The 22876-nt window shown below is 41.6% G+C and overlaps 2 protein-coding genes across 4 annotated transcripts in view; both read right to left on the bottom strand.

The window, feature by feature from the left end:
- Positions 1-10884, bottom strand: part of ccdc180 (coiled-coil domain containing 180) — a 41445-nt gene extending 30561 nt beyond the window's left edge. The window contains exons 1-15 of the mRNA XM_057830963.1: positions 10825-10884; positions 8929-9007; positions 6769-6876; positions 6183-6292; positions 6009-6128; positions 5832-5942; positions 3870-3965; positions 3639-3802; positions 3106-3225; positions 2965-3044; positions 2808-2896; positions 2611-2730; positions 1517-1690; positions 1339-1454; positions 1149-1275 (exon numbers count right to left, since the gene is read on the bottom strand). Coding sequence (XP_057686946.1) covers positions 1149-1275; positions 1339-1454; positions 1517-1690; positions 2611-2730; positions 2808-2896; positions 2965-3044; positions 3106-3225; positions 3639-3802; positions 3870-3965; positions 5832-5942; positions 6009-6128; positions 6183-6292; positions 6769-6876; positions 8929-9007; positions 10825-10884 — 1674 coding nt within the window. The remainder of the gene's footprint in view (positions 1-1148; positions 1276-1338; positions 1455-1516; positions 1691-2610; positions 2731-2807; positions 2897-2964; positions 3045-3105; positions 3226-3638; positions 3803-3869; positions 3966-5831; positions 5943-6008; positions 6129-6182; positions 6293-6768; positions 6877-8928; positions 9008-10824) is intronic.
- Positions 10885-17194: 6310 nt separating this feature from the next.
- Positions 17195-22876, bottom strand: part of grin1b (glutamate receptor, ionotropic, N-methyl D-aspartate 1b) — a 45651-nt gene continuing 39969 nt past the window's right edge. For all 3 annotated transcript variants that reach the window (XM_057831833.1, XM_057831834.1, XM_057831831.1), the window contains one exon: positions 17195-22820. In XM_057831833.1, the coding sequence (XP_057687816.1) occupies positions 22755-22820 (66 nt within the window). In that variant the 3' untranslated portion in view covers positions 17195-22754. The remainder of the gene's footprint in view (positions 22821-22876) is intronic.

Consider the following 22876-nt stretch of genomic DNA (forward strand, 5'->3'; position numbering starts at 1 on the left):
TCGCCTATGCCCGACGATGCCACCATAGCTGGTCTCGAGCCAGTGCAATGCTCCTATGGTCTGTCACCAGCTATTCCACCGGAGCCAAACGTCAAAGGACTCTGACACCCGTCTATCGGGTGGGTCAGAAGGTATTGCTTTCGGCCAAGGGCTTGCCACTCAAGGTCAAGTCACGCAAGTTGGCTCCTCGGTTTATTGGTCTGTTCCCCATCCTAAAGATCGTCAGGCCAACTGCCATTCGGCTCCAACTGCCCGCATCCTTGCGGATACAGCCTACATTCCATGTCTCCAGACTAAAGCCAGTTCACAAGAGCCTGTTGGTCCCAGTTGCACCTCCTCCACCACGCCTTATCGACGGTGGCCTGGTCTACACTATTCGGCGTTGCTCCAGTCCAGACGTAGGGTCAGAGGAATCCAGTACCTGGTTGACTGGGAGGGTTATGGTTCAGAGGAACAGTCCTGGGTACCTGCTGGATGGATTGTAGACAGTGCCCTCATCACTGACTTCCATCGTCAGAACCCCGACCAGCCCTCTGCGCAGCAGGGTGTCTAGGGATCCCCGCCAGGTTGCCCCTCCAGTACCCCACTCAGGACCTGACCTGGACTCTGACCAGTCGGAGGAGTTTTAGAAGTCTGGACACAATCGAGAACCGGAGACGAGAGAGGGGGGCTCCCCCGGCCTAACCAGAGGATAGCGCTTTATAGGTGGGCGTCTGCGAAGCCTGCCCGCTATCTGCCTGCCTAGTTCTCTTAATTTGACTCTTGTTGCTGAATCTGAACCTACCTAATTGCTGCCGTCTCTCCTGGCCTGGTAACCCGACCTACCTTCTGTATTTTTGGAACCCCGACTCCTGCCTAGCCCTTATCTACAGGTATACTGCTGCCATAGTTTCACCTGCCCTGCTGTGACCTTCAATAAACTGAAACGGGATGCATTTGTGGTCTTCCTCTGTCTGGTCCATGACAGAATTTTAGAAATGAATTTTTGTGATTTTTTTTTTTCAACTAAAATTTTTACAACAGATTATGTGACTGAATTTTTGCTGAAAAATATTTTGAAGCTGGATATTTTTAGATGCAAATTCATGCTGTCTTTAGGTTGCCTGCATGTGTGTGTGTGTGTGTCTTTTTGCGGTCGGCATGGTTACAGGGATGAAGGAGTTCCCGAGGTGGAAGAAGTTACTGAGGAGTCGACTGAACTCCAGCAGCTCGTCCACAAAGGTGCGAGGGAGGCGATCCAACACGGCGCACTGGTCCGTCACGCACTCGCCGCAGCTGCGCACGCGAGCATCATGTGTCACATATGACAAATGGGTGGTGTCGGACGCACGGGCTCACCTGTTCCTGACCTCATGCAGATAGACGACGGTTTGCTCCAGCGACGACTTCAAGGCTGCCTCACTGCTCTCCTGGCGCAACGCTGCCAGCAGCTCGTCCAGGAACACCTTCTTCCTCTGTAGTCATCCGCACCGTCGTCAAAGGCAGACAAAGTTGTTGTCGTCACAGTTGTTGTTACCTGTACGTGTTTTTCCTGCGCCACTCGCAGCTCGTCCAGGCGGCGCTGGACTTCCTCCTCTCGACCCACAAGGATACCGCCGTGCTTCTCATACAGCGACGCCAGTGCAAGCATGACCACAAACACGCGTCGGCTGAGACGCGCAGACGCACGGTACAGGCTGTCGGAACAGGTCTGCGCACAAGACGCATATCGTCAGGTCACGCAAAAGTATGACACTATGACAGACAGGCAACAGGCAAAAGTCATGCGACTGGTAACCAAGTGAAGTGTGGGGTCAGTCATGTCTCATGATGTCACATGGCGTGCTGTGACAGTCATGTGACATATATAATACTAATGACAGACGTGACATGTGACAATGTCTGGTTGCAACCGGTGTGACATATCATGCAAGGAATTATCTGACTTAACTCATCATATGACACGTCACAGCACAGTCATGTCTAATGACATCCTGTGACCTATCAGGTGACATGTTGCGACATATCATATGACGTGACAAGATCGAGACATGTCTCATGATGTCCATGGAATGCTGTGACAGACGTGTGACACAAGTGACAGACTTAGCACTAATGACAGATGTGACATGTGACAGAGGTGAGAATGTCTGCTAGCAACCTGTGTGACATGACATTTGAGGAGTCATCTGATTTGACGCATCATGTGACATGTCACAGGAAGGTTGCGTCCAATGACGTCCTGTGATCTGTCTGGTGACACAGAACGACACATTATGTGACATGACAAGAAATTGGCATCTCTCATGATGTCCATGGCATGGTGTAACAGTTGTGTGACACAAGTGAAAGACTTAACACTAATGAGTAATGACGGACATGACATGACAGTGACAGAGGTGAAAATGTCTAGTAGCAACTGGGGTGACACGTCATGGAAGGAATCATCCGATTTCACGGGTCGTGTGACATGTCATAGGACGGTCATGTCCAATGACGTGACATGTAACGACACATCATATGATGGGACAAGGGAGAGGTGTGTCTCATGATATCATGTCAGACAAATGACAGTGATGTGGGTCAGACAGGCATGTGTGTTGGTCAGGCGTCATAGCCTGGAAGACTGACGTCGATGGCGGCCAGCTGCATTTCGTCTTGTCTCTGGTGTTGTCCAATTAGAGAGATGAGCTGCGACTTGACGATGTCGCTTACTTCCTCCTGCGGCAGCTCCAACGCAGACAGCGCCTCCTACGGGACAGACCGTCGCGCATGTCACTAACGTGACCGTCCTAACGTGGCAACATGTGGACTAGGTGTCTGCCCACCTGGTAGTGCTGCACTTGAGACACCCGATCCTGCCACATGTGTTCGTAACTACAACGCAGCTGATGGAGGAAGTCAGCGTGACACATATCTACCGGGCACACACGTGGCACGTCAACGCACGCACTTTGGCGACTAATGCTCAGCGAGCGGAGTTACCGATCTGTTGATTGACGGCTGTCAGTTGCTTGAACCAATCGGTGACCAGAGTGGTGGAGAGGGAGGGCGGGACCAAAGAGCTGAAACGGCCTGCTTGCTGTGGGACACTGAGTTGGAACCATGCGGCGGCCATTTTGTTACCTGAGGCTGGTGACGATGTCGCAGCGTCGTTGGGACAGACGGCGCACACTCTGGTCCACTTCCTGGAAGGTCTGCTGCTCAGAGAGCTGACGCCACACGTCCACACTCGACACTGACGACCTGTCGTCGAACGCTTCCACATTTGACTTAATGCGTCTCAGTGCTTGACATCTTAACTCATTCACTGCCACGCATGGTCACAGAGGATCTATTCTGGTTGAAATCACCTATTGATGGCAATAAACGTCTAATCGATTTCAACTGGGAACGGGCTGTTTGATTGTTTTCAGCCTCTCCCAGTTAAAATAGATTGGATGTCGATTGCCATCAATGGAAGCTATATAGTTAAGCTATATGAGGTCACAATAGACTGAAACAAACTAAAAAAAAAAAGAAGTAAATAACTGAAACCTAGCAACCGAAGGATAAGAGGAGGGAAGATAGGTCAGATAGGAATGGTTCGTCAGGTCACGTGATGTGACACAGCACTTATCGCCGCCCACAGCAAGCAGGCACCGCTCAAGCTTGCCCACCTGAACTCTTGGACAACGTGGCTGGCCTGGCTCCGCCGCCACAGGTTAACAGACTCCTCCCACTGCAGGCGCAGCAGCGCCTCTTGCTGGAGGGCCTCCTCATGCAGTCTTAGCAAGAGGCGCGCTGCGCTGCGCCGGTTGGCCAGCAGGCACTGATTCAGCATCTGCCTCAAGGGCCACGGGTTATGAGCGTGAGGTCGGAGGTTATTCGGAGGTCGCTGGCTGCCTTACCGTGGCCTGGCTGTGGATGTGCACATGAGTGTTGGTGCATGGTAAGAAGTTGATCTTCTCCAGCAGGTGGCAGTATTTCCTTAGCACCGGTCGGATCTACAGCACAAACAAATGGGTTCTTGAAGAAAAAAGAACAATTCTTAAATGGCACTTGAGGTCTATTTGGATATTTTTCCAACTTCAAAAATTTCCATACATTCAGGCCATGCAGGCTCTAATATTAAACGGCTGCAGCAAAAACGTTTTTTGGCAAGTGGGCACAAAAAAATCTCCATTCATATCCAAAGGCAAAAACATCTTACAGTTGTTGTCAAATTCACATACAGTGTGTCACAAAAGTGAGTACACCCTCACTTTTCTGCAGATATTTAGGTATAACTTTTCATAGGACAACACTGACAAAATGACACTTTGACACAATGAAAAGTAGTCTGTGCGCATCCTACATAATAGAGTTAATATATTTTCCCCTCAAAATAACTCAAAATAAAGCCATTAATATGTAAGCCCCTGGCAACAAAAGTGAGTACACTTCTTATAAACTACATCCCTAAATGTCCAAATTGATTACTGCTTGTCATTTTCCCTCCAAAATGTCATGTGACTTGTTACAGGAGTGCTGTCAGCATTGCTGCAGAGATTGAAGAGGTGGAGGGTCAGCCTGTTAGTGCTCAGACCATACGCCGTACTCTACATCAAATTGGTGTGCATGGCTGTCACCCCAGGAGGAAGCCTCTTCTGAAGACGGTACACAAGAAAGCCCGCAAACAGTTTGCTGAAGACACGTCAAAAAAGCACATAAATTACTGGAACCATGTTCTACGGTCTGATGAGACGAAGATTAATTTGTTTGGTTCCAATGGTCTCAAACATGTGTGACGGCGACCAGGTGAGGAGTACAAAGATAAGTGTGTCATGCCTACAGTTAAGCATGGTGGTGGGAATGACCCCCCCCCCCCACCTTTTCAATCTCTGCAGCAATGCTGACGCACACCTGTAACGAGTCACATGACATTTTAGAGGGAAAATGACAAGCAGTACTCAATTTGGACATTTAGGGATGTAGTTTCTAAGGAGTGTACTCACTTTTGTTGCCAGGGGCTTGGATATTAATGGCTATATTTTGAGGGGGAAATAATATAACTATTATATAAGCTGCAAACAGACTACTTTTCATTGTGTCAAAGTGTCATTTTGTCAGTGTTGTCCCATGAAAAGATATCTGCAGAAATGCGAGGGGTGTACTCACTTTTGTGATACACTGTAATTCATACATCAAATAATTTCCTAAAACAGCCAGTTTGTGGCAAAAATATACAATCAAACCAACAAAAACAACTCCCACAAGAATATTGTCATTCACACCAATTTATTTCCCACTCAGACCTGCAAAAAGTTACTAATTGGTGTTCTTTATTTTTGACAAAAAAAACTTGCCAATTGCCTCAAAATTAACAGAAGGCTACCCAAAATGTACACTATGTGACCAGTGAAAGCCCTAAAATCATCAGAAAGTGCCCAGGAAATGTCCACAAATCAATAGGAAGAGACCAATGAGCAGAAAGTGACCTGGAAATGCCCTAAAGTCAACAGGAAAGGAACCAAAACTTACAAGATGTGACCACTGAATTCCCGAAAATATAAAGGAACCCAAAATCAACAGAAAGTGACCCAAAATCAACAGAACGTTAATATCAAATGCCAAAAAATGAATGATGATGATTAAGTGACCCATGAACTGAAAGTGACCCAGAAAGGCAGTCAAGTCAACAGGAAACTATCCAAAATGTACAAGCAGGGACTATTGAATACCACAAAATGAATAGGAATTGACCCAAAATCAACAGAAAGTGACCCGTAAGACTCTACTTTCAGTGCCATTGACAGGGCTAGACGTCAGACATCTAGCTCCGTCAGTGGCAGCCAATGCGTGAACGAAGACGGAGGAAGTGACATCATCACCTGGTTTACTCTCAGCCGCTCGCACTCGCTGACTTGAAGTTCAAAGGTCAAGACACTGGCCTTTCTTTCTTGCATGTGAGCTTCCACCGAACTCCACACGCACAACACCTCCTGCGCACATACATATACGTGTAACTGACATGTGGAGATGTGTCACCGATGTGCACTCGCGCATACCTGGAGGCTACGTTGTTGCACATGCGTCATGTCGCGCGCAATCCGGTTTAACGACTCGTCAATTTCTTGCAGTTTATTCCTCAGCTGCTCGCTGTGCGTCCTCAATTGCGCCTCGCACACCTGGACGCACACTCTTCAGGTGGGCGTGGGCATGTGCGGGTGGGCGGGCCTTACCTGCGCAAGGTGCGTGAGTTGCTCGTGCACGTGCTGCACAGCTTCCAAATGCTGCGTCTTCTTGTTTTGGTGGACGCGCTGCAGGATGTCGCACGCGTCGTGACGTACCTCTAAACGCACAAATGTATCATCAAAATGCATGACCAAGAAAATTCATAGTAACATAATTCCTCATGTCGTCTGCTGCCATCCCTCCCGCTTCAAATGGATTGGATGTCTTCTAGTGATAAACTCATTTGAATTCATGGCATAAACCGCCCGTAGATTTGATCAATCTCAAAGGATCGGCTATTTACAAATTGTCTGCAATTGATGGCGATACACATCGAAACCATCTGAAGTAGGAGGGTGGGCAGCTAATGAAGAAACATTATAGCAATCAATTTACGGTGGCCTGCATATCTCACAGCCATTTTGGGTAGGCCGACCAGAAGTTGGAAACTAGATGTCGAAAAGTATTGTGCAACAACAACATCGGCACGTTATGTCTAAGTAATCACCGGTACCAATGACATCATTTTAGTGCCGTTCTGGTACTAGTATTGGTGCAACACAAATAAATAAATAAGTTTGGTTCCGTACTGACCCACAGCATCAGGAAGCCGAACCACTTGCTCCACATCTTGATCGCCTTCGTCATCCTGGCCGCCGTCTTCATCGTTGCAGGAATCTTGTGCTCTGCGAGCGGAAACGGACGATACACTTACAGGGTGACCCCAAAAAAAGTTTACACTGCCATAATACAACTTAAATGCCATGTTTATTCATCTTAGAATTAGAATTGAATCACAAATTATACATTATTGTAAAGAACATGTACAGTACACTCTATTTTTCAATATGTCCTCCCTTAAGTGTCACAACAGCCTCCAGACGCCTGCGGAACGCTTCTTTATGTAGGATGCTGTCATCTTTTCCCAAGATCTAACAATGGACCTCTCCAAGGCTGCCACAGAAGTTTGTGGCTTCTTACAGGCACTGTCCTCCACAGTTGCCCATATGCTATAATCCAGGGGATTGAGATCTGGACTCTGGGGTGGCCACATATCACCTTATCAATCAACTTTTTGGTCCGCACAGATCTTCACTTCCAGACCCAGGTTTTCGTGAGGCTGTTCCAGTATCTTTCAGCTTCTTTTTAACTTTGTAGACTGCACATCTGGATATTCTCAGATTTGCTGCAATCTCAGTAGGTGTCAGACCGGCACGCAGCAATTCAGGTACAGCTAAAGTTTTCTTCATTTTCAGCAGAAGCACAGGAATTGTAGAGACGAGACATTACCAGCTGCATTGAGTGACCTTAATGTATCACTTAAGCATGACAACCTATTTAGATATGTTTCAATGGCTTTTAAACAAGCAGTCAACTGAGTGTAAACTTTTTTTTGGGTCACCCTGTAAACTCACGATGTGATGCTCCTCGATATGCCGCCAATGGCAGCCAATGAGTTTGGGGTGTGTCCTGTTAATTTCAGGCCAGGAGGGGCAAATGAAAATTTGTCCAATAAACAGGAAGTGACCTGGGAATACGCAAAAATTGCCAGGAAGTGACCCAAAAAATACACAGAAAATAAACCAAAATCAACAGGAAGTGACCTGGAAATGCCCCAAAATCAATAGGAATTGACGGAAAATTAGGGATGGAACGATACACTTAAACTCACGATATGATGCAGCTCGATGTGCCAGGTTCAGGATACGATACGTCACTATACGATATCAAAAAATGTTTTTAAAAAAAGTCCTATGTAATTTAAACTTTCTGTTCCAGTTTCACATGGAAAAGGAGTTCAGACTAGAGTATAAAGCGGCTGCAAAACACAATGGCGACTGCTGGTCATCTCACATTTTGTTGTTTTCGGTCTGTGAAAGAACGTTATCTAGAGCTAGTGAAATACCTTCCAAATAAAGGCAACTGTTTAAAGCCAAACACGTTGGGAAAGCTAATATTTCTTTAAAAAAAAGAAGGAAAAAAAAAAGACTAACAAATGATCCGTATAGCCCTTGTTGTATTTTGTTCATGTAGTAACACAAGCACAGTCATATCATTTTCTGGAAGAAAAAGCCATAGAATTCTCAACACTGTTGGCGCCGCCTCGGGCTTCAACAGCACAAATGAACCACCATGAAGCTTTGAACCAATTGGCTGCAAAGCTTCATTGCTTCAGGCTTCATTTGACCATCACTGCTCCCTTGGGAAAGACAAACAACCACTGATGCCCCCTGCTATCAACACTGTTGTCGTCCAACATGCCTCATGCCTCCAAGCATGCATCGAAGCGCTACAGATGTAAATAACATTCAAACCCCATGTTCTGTGCCAATTATATCTTCAGTTACTGTTCCAGTTGTTTCATTAATTGCTAGTTATGCTATTTAGTTTGTTGTTATGTAATCATTTTAGTTTTGTTTTGAAACTGTGAGTTTGAATGACTTTTGATCTAATGACCTATTACCTTTTAAGTGGGAATTGATCCTCCCTGCTTCTTCAGTGCTAAAAAATGGTTAATGGCTACCCGTGGTAAAATTTCTGGGTCAGTAAAGCGTTCGGACTGAACCATTTATGGGCTATTATGATCATGTGGCAATGCATCGTTATCCATGTTTTTCAAACTCGATGCGTATTGTGACGATTTGTATCGCGATTCATCGCCAAAGGATATTAGGAAAGGATATCTAGGAAATATGTATGCATTTGCATGCCAGTGGTGGTGCGCAAGGGCATACCTGCTGATGACTCTGCCTTGCGCGTCCCAGTCGGCTGCTCGCACTCGTGTTGTCGCTGTGTGTTTGCGCGCTGCCGTCAAACTTCGGGACAGACGAACCTTAGTACATGCACAAAACACCTCGGGTTAGAGCTGGCCGATAGAACCAGAGAAAAAAAAAATCAATTTTTTTTTCTTCAAAATACGTATTACTGCATTTAATTTATTAATAAAATGTATAGATTAATTTTTTTAATTATTAAAAAATATTTTTATTTGCAGCCTATTACCTGAGGGAAGGTTCCTTTTTTTTAAATTTATTTTTGCTAATCCCTGACCAAGAATTTTTTTCCGGTTATATTTAATATATTTATTTGGACAGACAATGTTGAGTGGTCTTAAGACAAATGTTTATTTTTTTTCCATTCCTGCATAGTTGGAGATTATTAACAAGTTTGTATTTATTGTATATGCTAATATAATTTAAATTATGTTCAAATATTGCAATTTAAATTTGCTAATACAATCCAGACATTTATTCTGAAGGTTTTAAAAAATGTTTCTTGAGGAGTTTTAGAAAACAAAGGTTGGAAACGAACGGTTTATCACTTGAACCAGTACACATGAAAATTCGTTTAAGCTAATACACATAGGCGGAGTTTTGACTTTTGGGGCAGGGAGGGCACAACATGTTGATGACCCCGAAACACAGTGTCAGAAATAAAATTAACTTACAAGAATATTTATGCTTAGCGTGTTTTGTTTCCCATCATTTTTTAGGGGAATTCTAAATCAGGCTGCTTAGGCAATACTTTTCGCCAAGATCGTCATCCATTGAATATGGTACGCCCGTGGGTGTCGTGCCAATGTAGTTACCCCAGTCAAAAATTGTATCCCCTGGGCGGAGCCATATGGAGGTAGATTTGTGTCTTTATTATTCAATCAAAAAAAAGTTGCTTCAATCAAAAAAAGTGTCACTTCAACAAAAAAAAAAGTGTTTGAATGAAAAAATAAATTTGAAACTCAAAAAAGTGCATGTGAAAGGGATTTTTCTTTGAGTTTTTTTTTTTTTTATCGAAGCCACTTTTTTGATTGAAGTAATGTTAATTTGCATTTGGGCCACATTTCGGCTAGGACGTTTTTGTCTTTATTATTCAAACACAAAAATAAGTTGCTTCAAAAAATATATATTTTCAAAAAGAAAAATCACTTCAATCAAAAAAAAAAAAACCATAACATTTCAATCATAGAAAATGTTTTTGAATGCGAAAAAATATTTGAGATTTGTGATCTTTGATTGAAGCAATCCTTTTTGTGTTTAGGACATATTATGGGTAGGACATTTGTGCCTAAATCATTCAAACCCCCCCCCCCCCCCCCCCCAAAGTTGCTTCAATCAAAAAAAAAATTTTTCAATCAAACCAAAAAAAAAACATTATAAAAATAAAATTGCCCTCCCCTAATTTCTTTTTTTTTTTTAATTATATGCTAAGAGAATGACCGTCTAAAGTGCTAGTCATTATAAACATTTTTTTTGTCCATTTCATTCATTTTTGTTGCAGTTTTATTGTTTTACAACTTTTATATATTGGAAAGTCAATTTCATGGAATGACACTTTTCAGCCCCCCCCCCCCCCCCCCCTTAAATCAGCTTATGCTAATACAGATTTAATTTGCATTGATCATTTGGCGTATTAATTATTTAGGTTCATATTCGTGAGAAATGTAGCCCAGCAAAAACTGTACATGCAGGTTATGCTGTTATATCGTCCCTGAGACCAAACTAACAGTAAGTGACCGAAATTCTACAGGAAGTGTGTTCCAACGCAATTTCTCCAGAAATAGCATTTTGTAGTAAATAGCAAAATGTGCTTCTTATCAGAGTCAAATATTAATGATTGGCATGTGTTAAACTAACAGCTCTTGCCGGAACCCACCTGGTCGTCAAAAAGTTGCTGGTAAACTTTCCCTCTTGGAACCACGCGAGTGTCCGACATTCTGCCCCAAAACAAGCCGAGCAGCAGCAATTTTAGGCGGACGTCACGCGCACTCGTATCACGGCCGAGGCCGTTAGTGTGGTCTCCATGGAAACCGGACGCCGAGCGTGAGCGCGCATGACCGTCACGCACTGAGACGTCATGTTCGTTGGAGGACGAGGGAAGAAAAGCGTTCCAAAAAAACCCCCCTCGATATTCGACGTCACGGGCCAAGTTAGGAGACGCGGAATAAAAAAAAAAACAAAACAAAAAAAAAACAATGAATTAAATACACTTTTTTTAGATAATGAATGGATGGATGGATGGGTGGATGGATATTTGTAACCTCTGGCTTCCTGGCATCTTATGTAGTTATTACCTGGGTCTTTCCCAAAGGGAAAGCCAAGGTAGTGTTGTTCTGCAACTTTATCGCACTTTTTCTCCCTTATTATTATTATTATTTTTCATCTTATTCTCCGCGTTTTTTCGTCCCGCCGCGCAGCCCGAATCGTTGCACCGATCGGCACCATTCAAGTATCGGCACGACCGGAATTTTCGTGTGACTGTGGCTTTTTGTCAAACGGCCCTGAAAAAATTTCCATTCGCCCGTAAACGGCAATTTTCCGAAAAAAAAAAAGAAAAAAGTTTCATTTATTTTAATATTTGTGTACGTAAACCAATGTTTCCATCTTCTGTTCCTGAATTTTTAAATACCTGCAACATGAAGCAATTATCAGAGAATCCCAAAATTTGAAAAATAAGTTCCTAATGAAACTTTTTTTTTTCAAATTTGTAAAAAGAAAAGTCAAAATTAATATGTGTAATAAGCGCTCTGATATCTATAACCCTTGCTAAATCCTGTTTGGTTTTCTCATGGAACCTGCAGATGCATGTGTTGACTTGCATCCATCATTTTTTTTCCCAAAAAGAATTGTCAAAATTCTAAATTAGTCTCAAAATCATGAAATTTTAGGTGTATTTCGAAATAAGAGATTTTTTTTTTTTAATGACGGGCTTCTATAGGTTTGGACAAAATAATAGAAACCCTAACATTTTGGCATCATAATGATTGAACTTAATTGTTAAAGAATGTCATGAGGAACATTCTAATGAAGTTGAGCCTCTCGTATGGCTGGCACAATCCCCAGAGCTCAACATTATAGAGCATTTATCAATTTTAGAGGTTGCACCTCTGCGACCCTCGTGAGGAACAGCGGCACGGAAAATGAATGAATGAATGAATGAAGACGTCGATTTCCACCGCCATCGTCTCTAAAATTTTAGAGGGTACTCTAACTGAAGAATAGCGTAAAATTCCTTTGGAAACAATTCACAAGTTGTATGAATCAATACCTCGGAGAATGGAGCCTGTAGTTGCAGCAAAAGGTGGACCTAAACGATATTAAATTAGTTTTTGTTGATTTTTTTAAAGGTGTTTCCATTATTTTGTCCTACCCCTGTATGTTTTTTCCTTCATCAAAATTAACAGGAAGTGGCCCAAAAAGTACAGGAAGTGACCTGGAAATACCCAAAAATCTGAGGTGGGTAGAGTAGTCAAAAATTTTACTCAAGTAAAAGTACTGTAACTTAAAAATAATATTACTCAAGTAGAAGTAGTCATCCAAAAAATGTACTCAAGTACAATTACAAAACTATTTAGTGAAAAGAATAGTCAAGTAATGAGTAACATTGTGAGTAACTGCTTGCGATGTTTGATTTATTTTTTAGAAATGTTTTTTAAAAAAATCTATATTAACTGTTGTTATTATAGGTTGAAGAAGAATAAGACTGTACCCTACAACATAACCACACTAAGGCAAAGAAATACAAACAAATAATCATTGAATTCTGGCAAGAGAAAAAAAAACACAGATATGTAGCATCATTCGTTCAATGAGCATGAGTGCCCCCTAGTGGGAAAACATCACCCAAATGAATAGGCAGTGCCCCAAACTCAACAGAAAATGACATGTAAATGCCCTAAAATGAACAATGAGTGACCTGTAAATGCCCTGAAAATCGGACAGAATGACTGTGAATGCTCTGGTTTCGAATGAACGAACGTTCCCAGTCTAAATTGACTGGGTGTCGTGCACCGTCAAAGCAGCCTAAGAGTTAACTGAGACACTATTATGGTGGAAGATTTTGGTAGCAAGTTGTTCGTTCATTTTTCTTATCGACATTTGCACCTTTTAAAAACAATATCTCAATTCTTGGCAGGAGCATATCGATAACGTTTTGGGATACAAAGTATAACGATATATCACCATTTCGATATTTTGTCACACCCCTATTATAAACTCTCACCGAAGGTAATAAAACTATGAACGCACACGTGTGATAGTCAGGATCGGAGTCGTGTCGTGGCTGGCTGTCCTTATTAAAGTTGTCATCAGGATCGAGTGTCCTCCATGTCTTGTACATCCAACTCACGTTTAGCTACGTAAGGGCGGTCCATAATAAGTGGTCGGCGCACATCAGCTGGCCACTGTATCGCTGCATCGGACATGTCTGGATCAGTTTTAGTGGCAGCCTCACTCATATTAGGTGAATACTGAACAGACACACTTACTGCCTGATGAACTGACAGTAAATGTGAATTATTAGTTTCCTCTGTGACTAGCGGTACGCCCGAAGGTTCGCCTACCGCTGTACCGACAGGAGCGGCTAGCCTGCTTAAGAGAGTGGCCAGCAGTTTCTTGCCTTTGGCGCTTTATTGTGTGAATTTCACTCGCTATCCGAGCGCGTTGAGGCTTCTTGAGAGGGAAAATAGTTGGAACAGCATTTGATTTTAGTCTCCGTTTTGTTGAAATTCGCCCCCCCCCCCCGGCCAAGACGCACGGAAACAGTGACAGCCAAAACAAGTGCTGCTTGGCCGATGCTGCCTCTGCGCGCGCCAACCGGGAAGGCAGAACTTCGCGTGTTTTTTCTTATTTTTAACCCTTTGTACTGACTCCATGTTTCAAAAGTTTGAAGAACACTCACCGAAAACAGGTTGACAATTTATTCGTCGACAATGGTAAAAAACAAGGCAACAACAGACGATGGAGGGACAATTCTGGATCCGAAACAAGTCTACATGTTTCCGAGCATCAAAAATCTGTGTTATCTCAGTGTCCAGTCTTTTTAAAGTCCTTGATGAAGCGGGCCGTGCTGAAGGTGTGTCCGAAGGAGTGTCGGGGCGTTGCTTTTTGGGTCTTCCCCTCTGTGGCCGGTTTTGGGCGGCTTAGGTTCGTGCGCGGATGGGACGCCCGCTATCAACTTTGTTGTCTGGGCTGGCTGTACTTGTTTTAGGACAAAGCGCTTTGTCCTTGGAGTTTGCTGGAAGAGCTGATTGCAAGAGTTGGTGCGTCAGTCTTGTTCGTGACGCATGCGTTGGGCTTCTGTGATAAGACGGCATTGTGTATCTCTTCTATTTCTTCTCATTAAACTATGGTGTGCTATTTATTTTATTTATAAGTAGTGCAGTCCTACCGTAAATATGAAAATGATACTATTTCCTGATTAATTATATTACGTGTGTTAGAGTAATGCAAACAGTTAGACGGTGCCTATGAGAAACTGTACCATTTTTCTCATCTCCCCCTCATTAGCCCGGATAAGGTGATTCACTTTACTGTGTCAAAGGGCATTTTGTGGAGTCTGCTTAAAAAAATAGATGAATGTGTTAGACTAATGCAAACAATTATATGGTGTGTGCGATGACGGTTTCTTTTCCCTTCAGTTTATATCCAGCCGCTCCGGTGAACTCTTTCATAAGTTGCTGTCGACTAAAAGCCTCGAACGCGGTAGGAGAAAAATGGTGAGAACAAAGCCTTGGGTCTTTGAGAAGTTTTGTCAGTCTACAGGCATTTTCCCAAACCTTTCTCCTCTTCTTGTCAATAGGAAATCTGGTGAGACTTACATCACTCCTCTTGTTTATATTTGACTGGAAATTGCATCCAAAAGCACCACATCGTGGCATTTTACTTAGCGAGTTTAGGCAGCAATACACAATTGCTGTACACAATTGGAAACATCCTAATTACGTCATCACTCCGAGCCCGCAAAAGATTGCACCAACTATCGGTCAAAATATGTACTAGATATTATAAAATATTGCCATTGATTTAACATTTTATGTGTTTCTAACAATATAGTTTAATACAAGAGAACAGTTGTGGTTTATTAGAGCCTACATGTCTTTAAGGTCGAGGATCCCTTTAACAAGAAGTGACTGATAAACTACAGGAAATGACTCAAAAATGCCCTCAAATCAATAGCAAATTATCCTAAGAGTAAAGAAGGTAAACAATGAATACCTCAAAATGTACAGGAAGAAACTTAAAATCAACAGGACTTGACCGAATAAGTGATCATCCTACCCATGATTTGGAAACAAACACCGTTAACTTTCATTCACTTTTATTTCGACACAAACGTTGTTTACAATCACTTTGATTGTCACACAAAATCATGACAGTGCTCAGCTTTTATTTGTATATATACATGATTTATAGCACAAGTCTTCAGGCTTAATTTTGACACCAACATGATTGTTTAGAGTCAGTCAGTTTGCACTTTACAAGACAGGAAGTAAAAAAAGACAAATGGCGGGCTTCTACATTGGCTCCGCCTCCTTCACCACGTATGACATCACTTAGCATTAGCGTGTTAGCGTGAACATTTTGTTCATATCAATGACATCACAGAGGCTAACCTGTTGCTACATTAGCGTTCACATGTGAGCGAAAAAATGTTAGAGCAGGGAACTGTTGTTAGCTTACTTTAGCTTAGCACTCGCACAAAATATATCACGATGAGTAGTCGTTAAATGTTCTTCGTGAGTGATTGGACGGCATTTGGATTTTGAAATAATCTGCAGTGACTCAGATTGAAATTTCAAGATTCATCTTTGACACCCAAAAAATATTTGGAAATTTTGAAAACCAATGAATGGTTGAATTCGTGAAACCATGAATAATGTTAAGGGTATACATCATCATTGAATAAAAGTGTGGGCCAAAAGGGCTACTATTTACCGTATTTTCAGGACTATAAATTGCACTTTTTTCCTCCCATACTTTGGTCGAGTTTGTGACTTATATGATATTAAAATATAGAATTTTATGTATTCTGAAATTGTTTACATGGAGTAAATATTAGCCACAACACGTCGAAAGAGTGCATGCTTAGCTTGTATTAACTGTAATAATATCTAATAATAATAATAACTATGGTCAATTTGCAGCGGTTTGATTTAATTCATGATGGTCTGCGTAGGTGTTCATTTAGATTCCTTTATTTTGCATGCATGCCTAAAGTCCGCTAGGCCTCAGCAAAGCTTCCAACCGTACTTTACTGCAGTGTATTTCACTGTGTATTTAGTTTTAACGATAGCTTGAAATACTAATTACTGATTCTTCATTAAAATGTAAAATAATTTGTATCATGGCTTGGTCAGACATTGCTTAAAACCCATTGTGAAAAGGGGAAAAATGACTAATACAAACTTTGTGAGTGCACAGTCAATGTCATTTGTTGATGTTGGCTCGAGAGTACTGTAGATATACATTTATGTATTTTTATCTACAGTACTGCTTGCACACAAGGACTTTATCTTCCATTGTTTGGTCTAGGCGTGGGCCGGCACTTGGGTGCCGCCTAGTTTTTTCCACTGTTTGTTACAGCAAATATAAACAGGATAATTTCCAGTTCGAGGCACTTCTGCTTGAGACGTCTCGGTGGAATGTCCCAGCTAGCCAGGGTTTTTCATATCTTTGCTTATTAAATGCATATATCTTATGTGACTATTGCATTCCTTTTGTTCCTGAATTGTGTGTCGTCATCTTCTGTTCGTCAAGAGAATAAAAGAACCCGTAAAAAGAAAAAAAAAAATCGACTTTTTTCCTTCAGAACATAGCACATTATACGCCATTAGTAGCTACATTAGCTTAGCTCACGTGCCTATCCCTTTTACTGGGAGACTACACAAGTTCGCTAACCTACTTTCCCTCATTTATTTTAACATTATATAAGTCAAACCTGAGTATAAGTCACAGGCTTATTTCTAGCAACAGATGCTGCAAACGTTGTTTATTTTAAATAGGAATATAAGCGGGCTGTTGTTGTATTCATCCTGACCTTTTCTGACAAGTGGAGTTGAAGCTACATAAAGTAACTACATAAATCTGGACACTCACACAATACTAAGCCCCATGATGGAAGATATAACACTGAGCAGGCAATGGAAAATACTTGTTGACTGAAAACTAGTAACAAAAGCCAGGAGCTAATGTGGAGAATGGGAGGCCAATACAGCTAAGCTAAGCTAACAGGAATGTTGGTGATAGGGTTGCCATTTCCCTGAAAAAGACAAAAAAAAAAAGCGACACCTCATTGGTAGAGCTGTCTGGCCCGATAACTGTGTTTTATGTGAAAAGTTATTTTTTAAAATAATAATAATAATAATAATGATGATAGTTTTATTCAAAACAATCAATTAGGTATATATTTGAGTTATATAAGCACATGGGAAAAACAACAATTATCAGTAATGTATTTTAATACAAAATATACTGGAATTAAAACTGTACTGCTAAATTTAAAATTGGTATAATTTAACGCTTAAGGTCCTGAGCCTTTATATGTGTGTATGTGTGTGTGTGTTTTTTGGCCTTTTTAAAAATGCTTTTCTTAAAAAGTGCAAACAAACTCTCAGGTAAATTTTTCTATTACAATTTAGGTGCGTTCAAAGTACCCTCAGCAACAACATTTTGCAAATGATCACTCCAAATATAATGTGACAAAACACAAAAATAATACATTTAGCGAAAATGGAGTACACAGAAAAAAACAAGAAAACAAATGATCATAATTTTGAACATGGTTTTTACTCTCGCTTCACTCAAACCTCTCATCTCCCTCACTTTTATGTTTTCTTCCTTTAATGGCACTACCTCGCCCAATGAGAGGAGAGGGATTTCGTATTGTCATTGTTCCATCAGCTCATTGCTCAAAAAGCAGGATAGGCAGAGGAATGCGTTTCCCTGCATATTCTTGTAAAGCACCATACCAGTATTAGTTCATTCCACAAACAAAGATACTATTTTCGAATTTGAAAATAAAAAAAGAGGGACAAAGCGGATCCCTGGAAAGCTTAATAAGGGACGCGTACTTTTGTTTCTGAATACCGGACGATTCAGCTTTTCAAGGGACAGTTGGCAACCCTAGTCGGTGGGCTGAGTGTTACCCAAGACCGTAAGTAAAAGCCTGTGTGCATGCTACGAAAGTTGAACAAAGCTGGCCTTTGTTGAGCTGAAGTGCTGCAACGTAATAGCCTGCTAAGCTGGAGAGTGTTCACGTTAGCACTAGTAGCAGGACAGTTATTGAACTGCTTTTTTGTTGCTGAATACTGCATTTGAGCTACATGGCGAAAAATAGCAGACAACAAATGCTACATTTTCCTCCAAATGTTCCGACACAGTCTCGTGCTACTTATCTATTTTTCTTTGACGCATTTTTTGAGTAGTTTGGTTTACTACTAAATACTCCAAAGCAATTTATAGTCCGGAAAATACGGTACTTGGAGATCTCAAATCTGTTTTCTCGAGGAAATTCACGACTTTGACATTTAAGCACTTGAAAACATCGTTGGCCCAGAGGAAAAACGTGCTCTAATGTTAGCTGACGACTCAAAACCGGCAGCTGGATTAGCATTGATGAGCGTTAGCCAGATTAGCTAGACAGTCGGCTAACGAGCGGTAAAGTTCATACGAGGTGTCACAGGTCAACTTGAGAGCATGGTAAATGAGCTCAACACACTAACACATTGTTCGATGCTAACAAGTAATATGGTAAGCAAGTAAAAGCAACACAGTCACTGAGTGTTGATTGGCCGGCGGAGGTAGACTGAGTGACATCAAAATACAGGTGTGGTGACATCATTAATCCCAGCATGCCGTGGGAGCGTCAGGGGGGCGGAGCCTCTGGAACTGGACAGGCGGGCAGTGATGTTCAAATCTACTCAAGCTAACATGCTAAAGTTAACTAGAGGTCTTTGCTATATTGCTCAGTGAATCCATAGAAAATATTTACAAAACAACCCGCCAAGATCACTTACTGTTTCGTGTCGACGCAGTACTAGATCTCCCAGAGGGAACTACCGACTGTACAGAAGGTATCACAAATTGAACAGTAAGTGACCCAAAAATAAGCAGGTACCCCAAGAGGATCAAGAAGGGGGTATAAATTAATAGGAATTCACTCAAAACTTATGAGGAAGTTTAAAAAACAGCCCCAAAGTGTACCAAAAAATAAATAAGTGCCCCAAAATTACAGAGATGACCCAATAAATATACAGGAAGTGACCCAAACTGAACATTTCTTCTATAGGAATAGGAGGTGATGCAAAAAAAAAAAAAAAATGAACAGGAAGTGACTCAAAAATTGGGCAAGTCCACAAAAGCCAAGAAGAAATACCGAATAAATTTATAGGAGGTGACTAAAAACTAAAAAAGAAAAAAAAAAAAAGAAAAAAAAATAGCCCTAGTGTGACCCAAAAATGAGTAAGTGCTCCAAAATGAACAGGAAGTGCCCCAAAAATGAACAAGCGCCTCAAACTGTACATATTACCCAAAATGAATACAAAATGACTAAAACATGAATTGGAACCGACCCAAAAATGAGCAGTGCTTCCATAGGCATAGGAAGTGATGCAAAAATTAACAGGAAGTGTCCAAAATAGAACAAACGCTCCAGATTGTAAAGGAATTGACCCAAAAATGAGCCACAAGTGACCCACTAAGTTTCCCAAAATGACAGAAGTTAAGGATGATGAACAAGAAGCCAACCAAAAATGAATAGTTCTTCCCGAGGATTTGGAAGTGATGTAAAAAAAAAATTAACAGGGCATTCCCCCCAAAAATGAACAAATGCCCGAATAGTACAAGAAGAGACCCAAAAATGAAGGCAAAATGACCCAAAGAATAGCAAGAAGTGACCAAATAAGGGCCCCAAAATGACCCAAATGTGACCAGAAATGAACAGTTCTCTTATAGGATTAAGTGATGTACAAAAAAATGAACAGGAAGTTCCCCAAAAATGAACAAATGCCCCAAATTGTACAAGACGTGACCAAAATATGAACACATAATGACCAAAAAATGAACAGGAAGTTACTCCAAAATGTAAAGTGGTCCTATAGCAGTACTTCTCAAATAGTGGTGCAGCCCCCCCAGGGGGGCGCGTAGCCATGCAGGGGGTGGCGCATGTGACCTCGGGGAAACATACTTCTGCCGTACGAGAATAAAGTGTACTTACACACCCACTCAGTGGGTGGCAGTGGCGCTCTCATTTTCAGAGTGTGCGCAATATTTTTGAACCAAGCGAGCAGTGAGCGCACATAGTAAAGAGCACTGGAGATATGAGGAGCTAAATGAGGATATATGACGAAGCATATATAGTTTTTGGCTTTGACTTTTATACAGTTGGAGACAAGAAAATACGAGTCTGTTTACTGTGTCTAAAAATGTTTGCAGTGGACAGCAGGAAGTCAAATCTATTAAAGGGTATCAAAACACTAAGGGGCTGTGAGATATCAATAGAACCGTTATATGGCAAGATTACACATATTAATAAAGTTAACAAAAAAATAAATCACATTCATGAGCAATTATTGAAAATAGATCGAAAATTACGAACATTTCCGAAAGTATTCCGGAAACAGCCGAATGGGGCGGAGACGTCATAACAAGGAAACGAAAGGTCGAGGCAGGTGCCACCGTTGTTTATCGACAGAGAGTTGCATTCGTGTTTTATCAAAAATCGCTAAAATGGTTCAAACCTGTCATGCTATGTGGTCTACAAATTGCCATTTGTCGCAATGTAGTACCCATGAGTTCCCGAACACGAGAAAAAGAGATGGACTACGCAGACAATGAGTAAAGTTCGTCCGTGCTAAGAGGGCTAATTTTGCAGACCCAGCCTCCGGCACAGTTTTGTGTGGTGCACATTTTAAACCTGAAATCAGGTTTTGCTAAGAAATTGCTGACGAAAGCAGATGCGGTGTCCACCATACACGCGCAGCCACCTAAATGTCCCGAGATATCAAGAAAGAGAATGATGACTGGTTCTGATGAGACCACCCCAGGCTAACCAAAGGAGCGGAGCAGCCAAGCTCGAAATGGCCAGAGTGAGTACTCTTTTATAATAAAAACATATCACGCATTGGATATAGGACTGGACACATGTATAAATTATCGCTCGTAAAATATATAGAACAAATCCTCTAATCCCATTCATATTTGTGTCTGTTGGCAGAGCGAAAACCTATGATAGCACAATAAATGATAATTATTCTATACATTACATGATTATTTTGCGGTCACGGTGTATCAGCTTCACAAAAAGAAATGCAAAACAAACCATTCGGTGTTTCCCATAAGATATGTTGCCGGTGTTTCATCAGTGTGATTACTCCCCTCAATGATCCATTCATTAGGCTACAATGGCTTTCGTTTGGGCTCAAATTGATAACCCAAAACACCAAAGAAAGGTTCATAACGTTCCTCGTCACCATTAGAAGAATGTTCGTTATGTCGGATTCGTCGCTGCAACTAGAAACAAAATTGTCCGCCATCATAGCCGCCATTCAGTACTAAGCACTGAGCCGGTTGTTTCCTTGTCGTGACGTCACGCACACAATATGCTGGATTTCCGGGATCTCGGGGCGGGTCCTTTTAGCTTGACAATCGATCCAAATGTCTATCATTTTCTTGGTGTTGCTATCATTTTCTTGGTGTTGCGATGTGTGTAATTACACGAAGTGGCATGATATGAATCCAAAAGGCATGCCTTTATGGATAAATGATGGAATATTAGCATTTCCCCAGGTGTTGTCATACCCTTTAAGACATCACTCAAAGGCATTAGAGCCCAATCACATTGATAAGCCGCATGATTTATTTCAGCAAACACGTGCCGAATATTGCCAACAATCGTCCCTCTTTGTCAGTATTACATCAGTAAACTAATGAGCGCTGTTAGCATGCTCAGTGGAAAATAATCCCACACTATCGCAAAGGAGCTGATACTGCCTGCAGCAAAAATAGAAACTGTCCCTCTGTCCAGTGACACTGTCGTTTTTTTCCTATTTTTTCCGGTCAAATTGTTTGGCATATTATACTCAAAGTTATTGTTGCTAAATTTGAATTTATTATCATTGATTTATTCTTAGTTACATTTTATTTTTCAGTATCAAATGGTCAAAAAATGGACCTTGAGTGTATTTTTACAGTTTGGATGTGCCTTTTTTAGGCACATTTATGCGCTATAAGTCTTTTCCGTTACAAACAAAACAATGTTAATAAAGTTATACTTTATTCTAAGTTTCTCAATAAAAAGGAAACAATTCTATGCAGAGGTGTACTTAAAATAATAATATTTGTAGAGACAATGATAGTATTTACAGTGGCGTCAGAGAGTTGGGGCAGGGGGTGGGCATTTATGTCTTCCTGGGGGGGCGTAACAGAAAATAATTGAGAAGCATTTATAGGAATAGGAAGTGATGCAAAAAATGAACAGAATGTACCCCAAAAATGAAGAGAGGCCTTAAATTGCACAAGAAGAGGGTGTCCCAAAATGAACAAAAACTTCCCCACAAGTAACAGAAAGTACCGCAAACTGAAGAAAATTGCACTTCAAAATATATTGAAGATGTAAGTGGGGATTTTGTAGCTTTCAATATTTTTATAATCTTAATGATGAACATTGGGAATAATATGTTTCATAGTGATAGGAAGCTGCTTCCTGCTGCTCCGGCTCCGCCCACCTGATGGATGACCCAGAAAGATGAAAACAAAACCAAAGCAATTTGGGCTTGTATGTCTGTGTGATGGGTGTGGCCCCGACGTTCACACCACAGTGCTGACGGAGGGATCCGATAGGTTGATCTGGCCGGTGATGTCGGTCGGGTACGGCTGCACGGGTAGCAACGACACGCATGTTAACGCCATCATGATTCGTGGACACCTAT

The sequence above is a fragment of the Corythoichthys intestinalis genome, chromosome 3 (genome assembly GCF_030265065.1).
Source record: "Corythoichthys intestinalis isolate RoL2023-P3 chromosome 3, ASM3026506v1, whole genome shotgun sequence".
NCBI lineage: Eukaryota > Metazoa > Chordata > Actinopteri > Syngnathiformes > Syngnathidae > Corythoichthys > Corythoichthys intestinalis.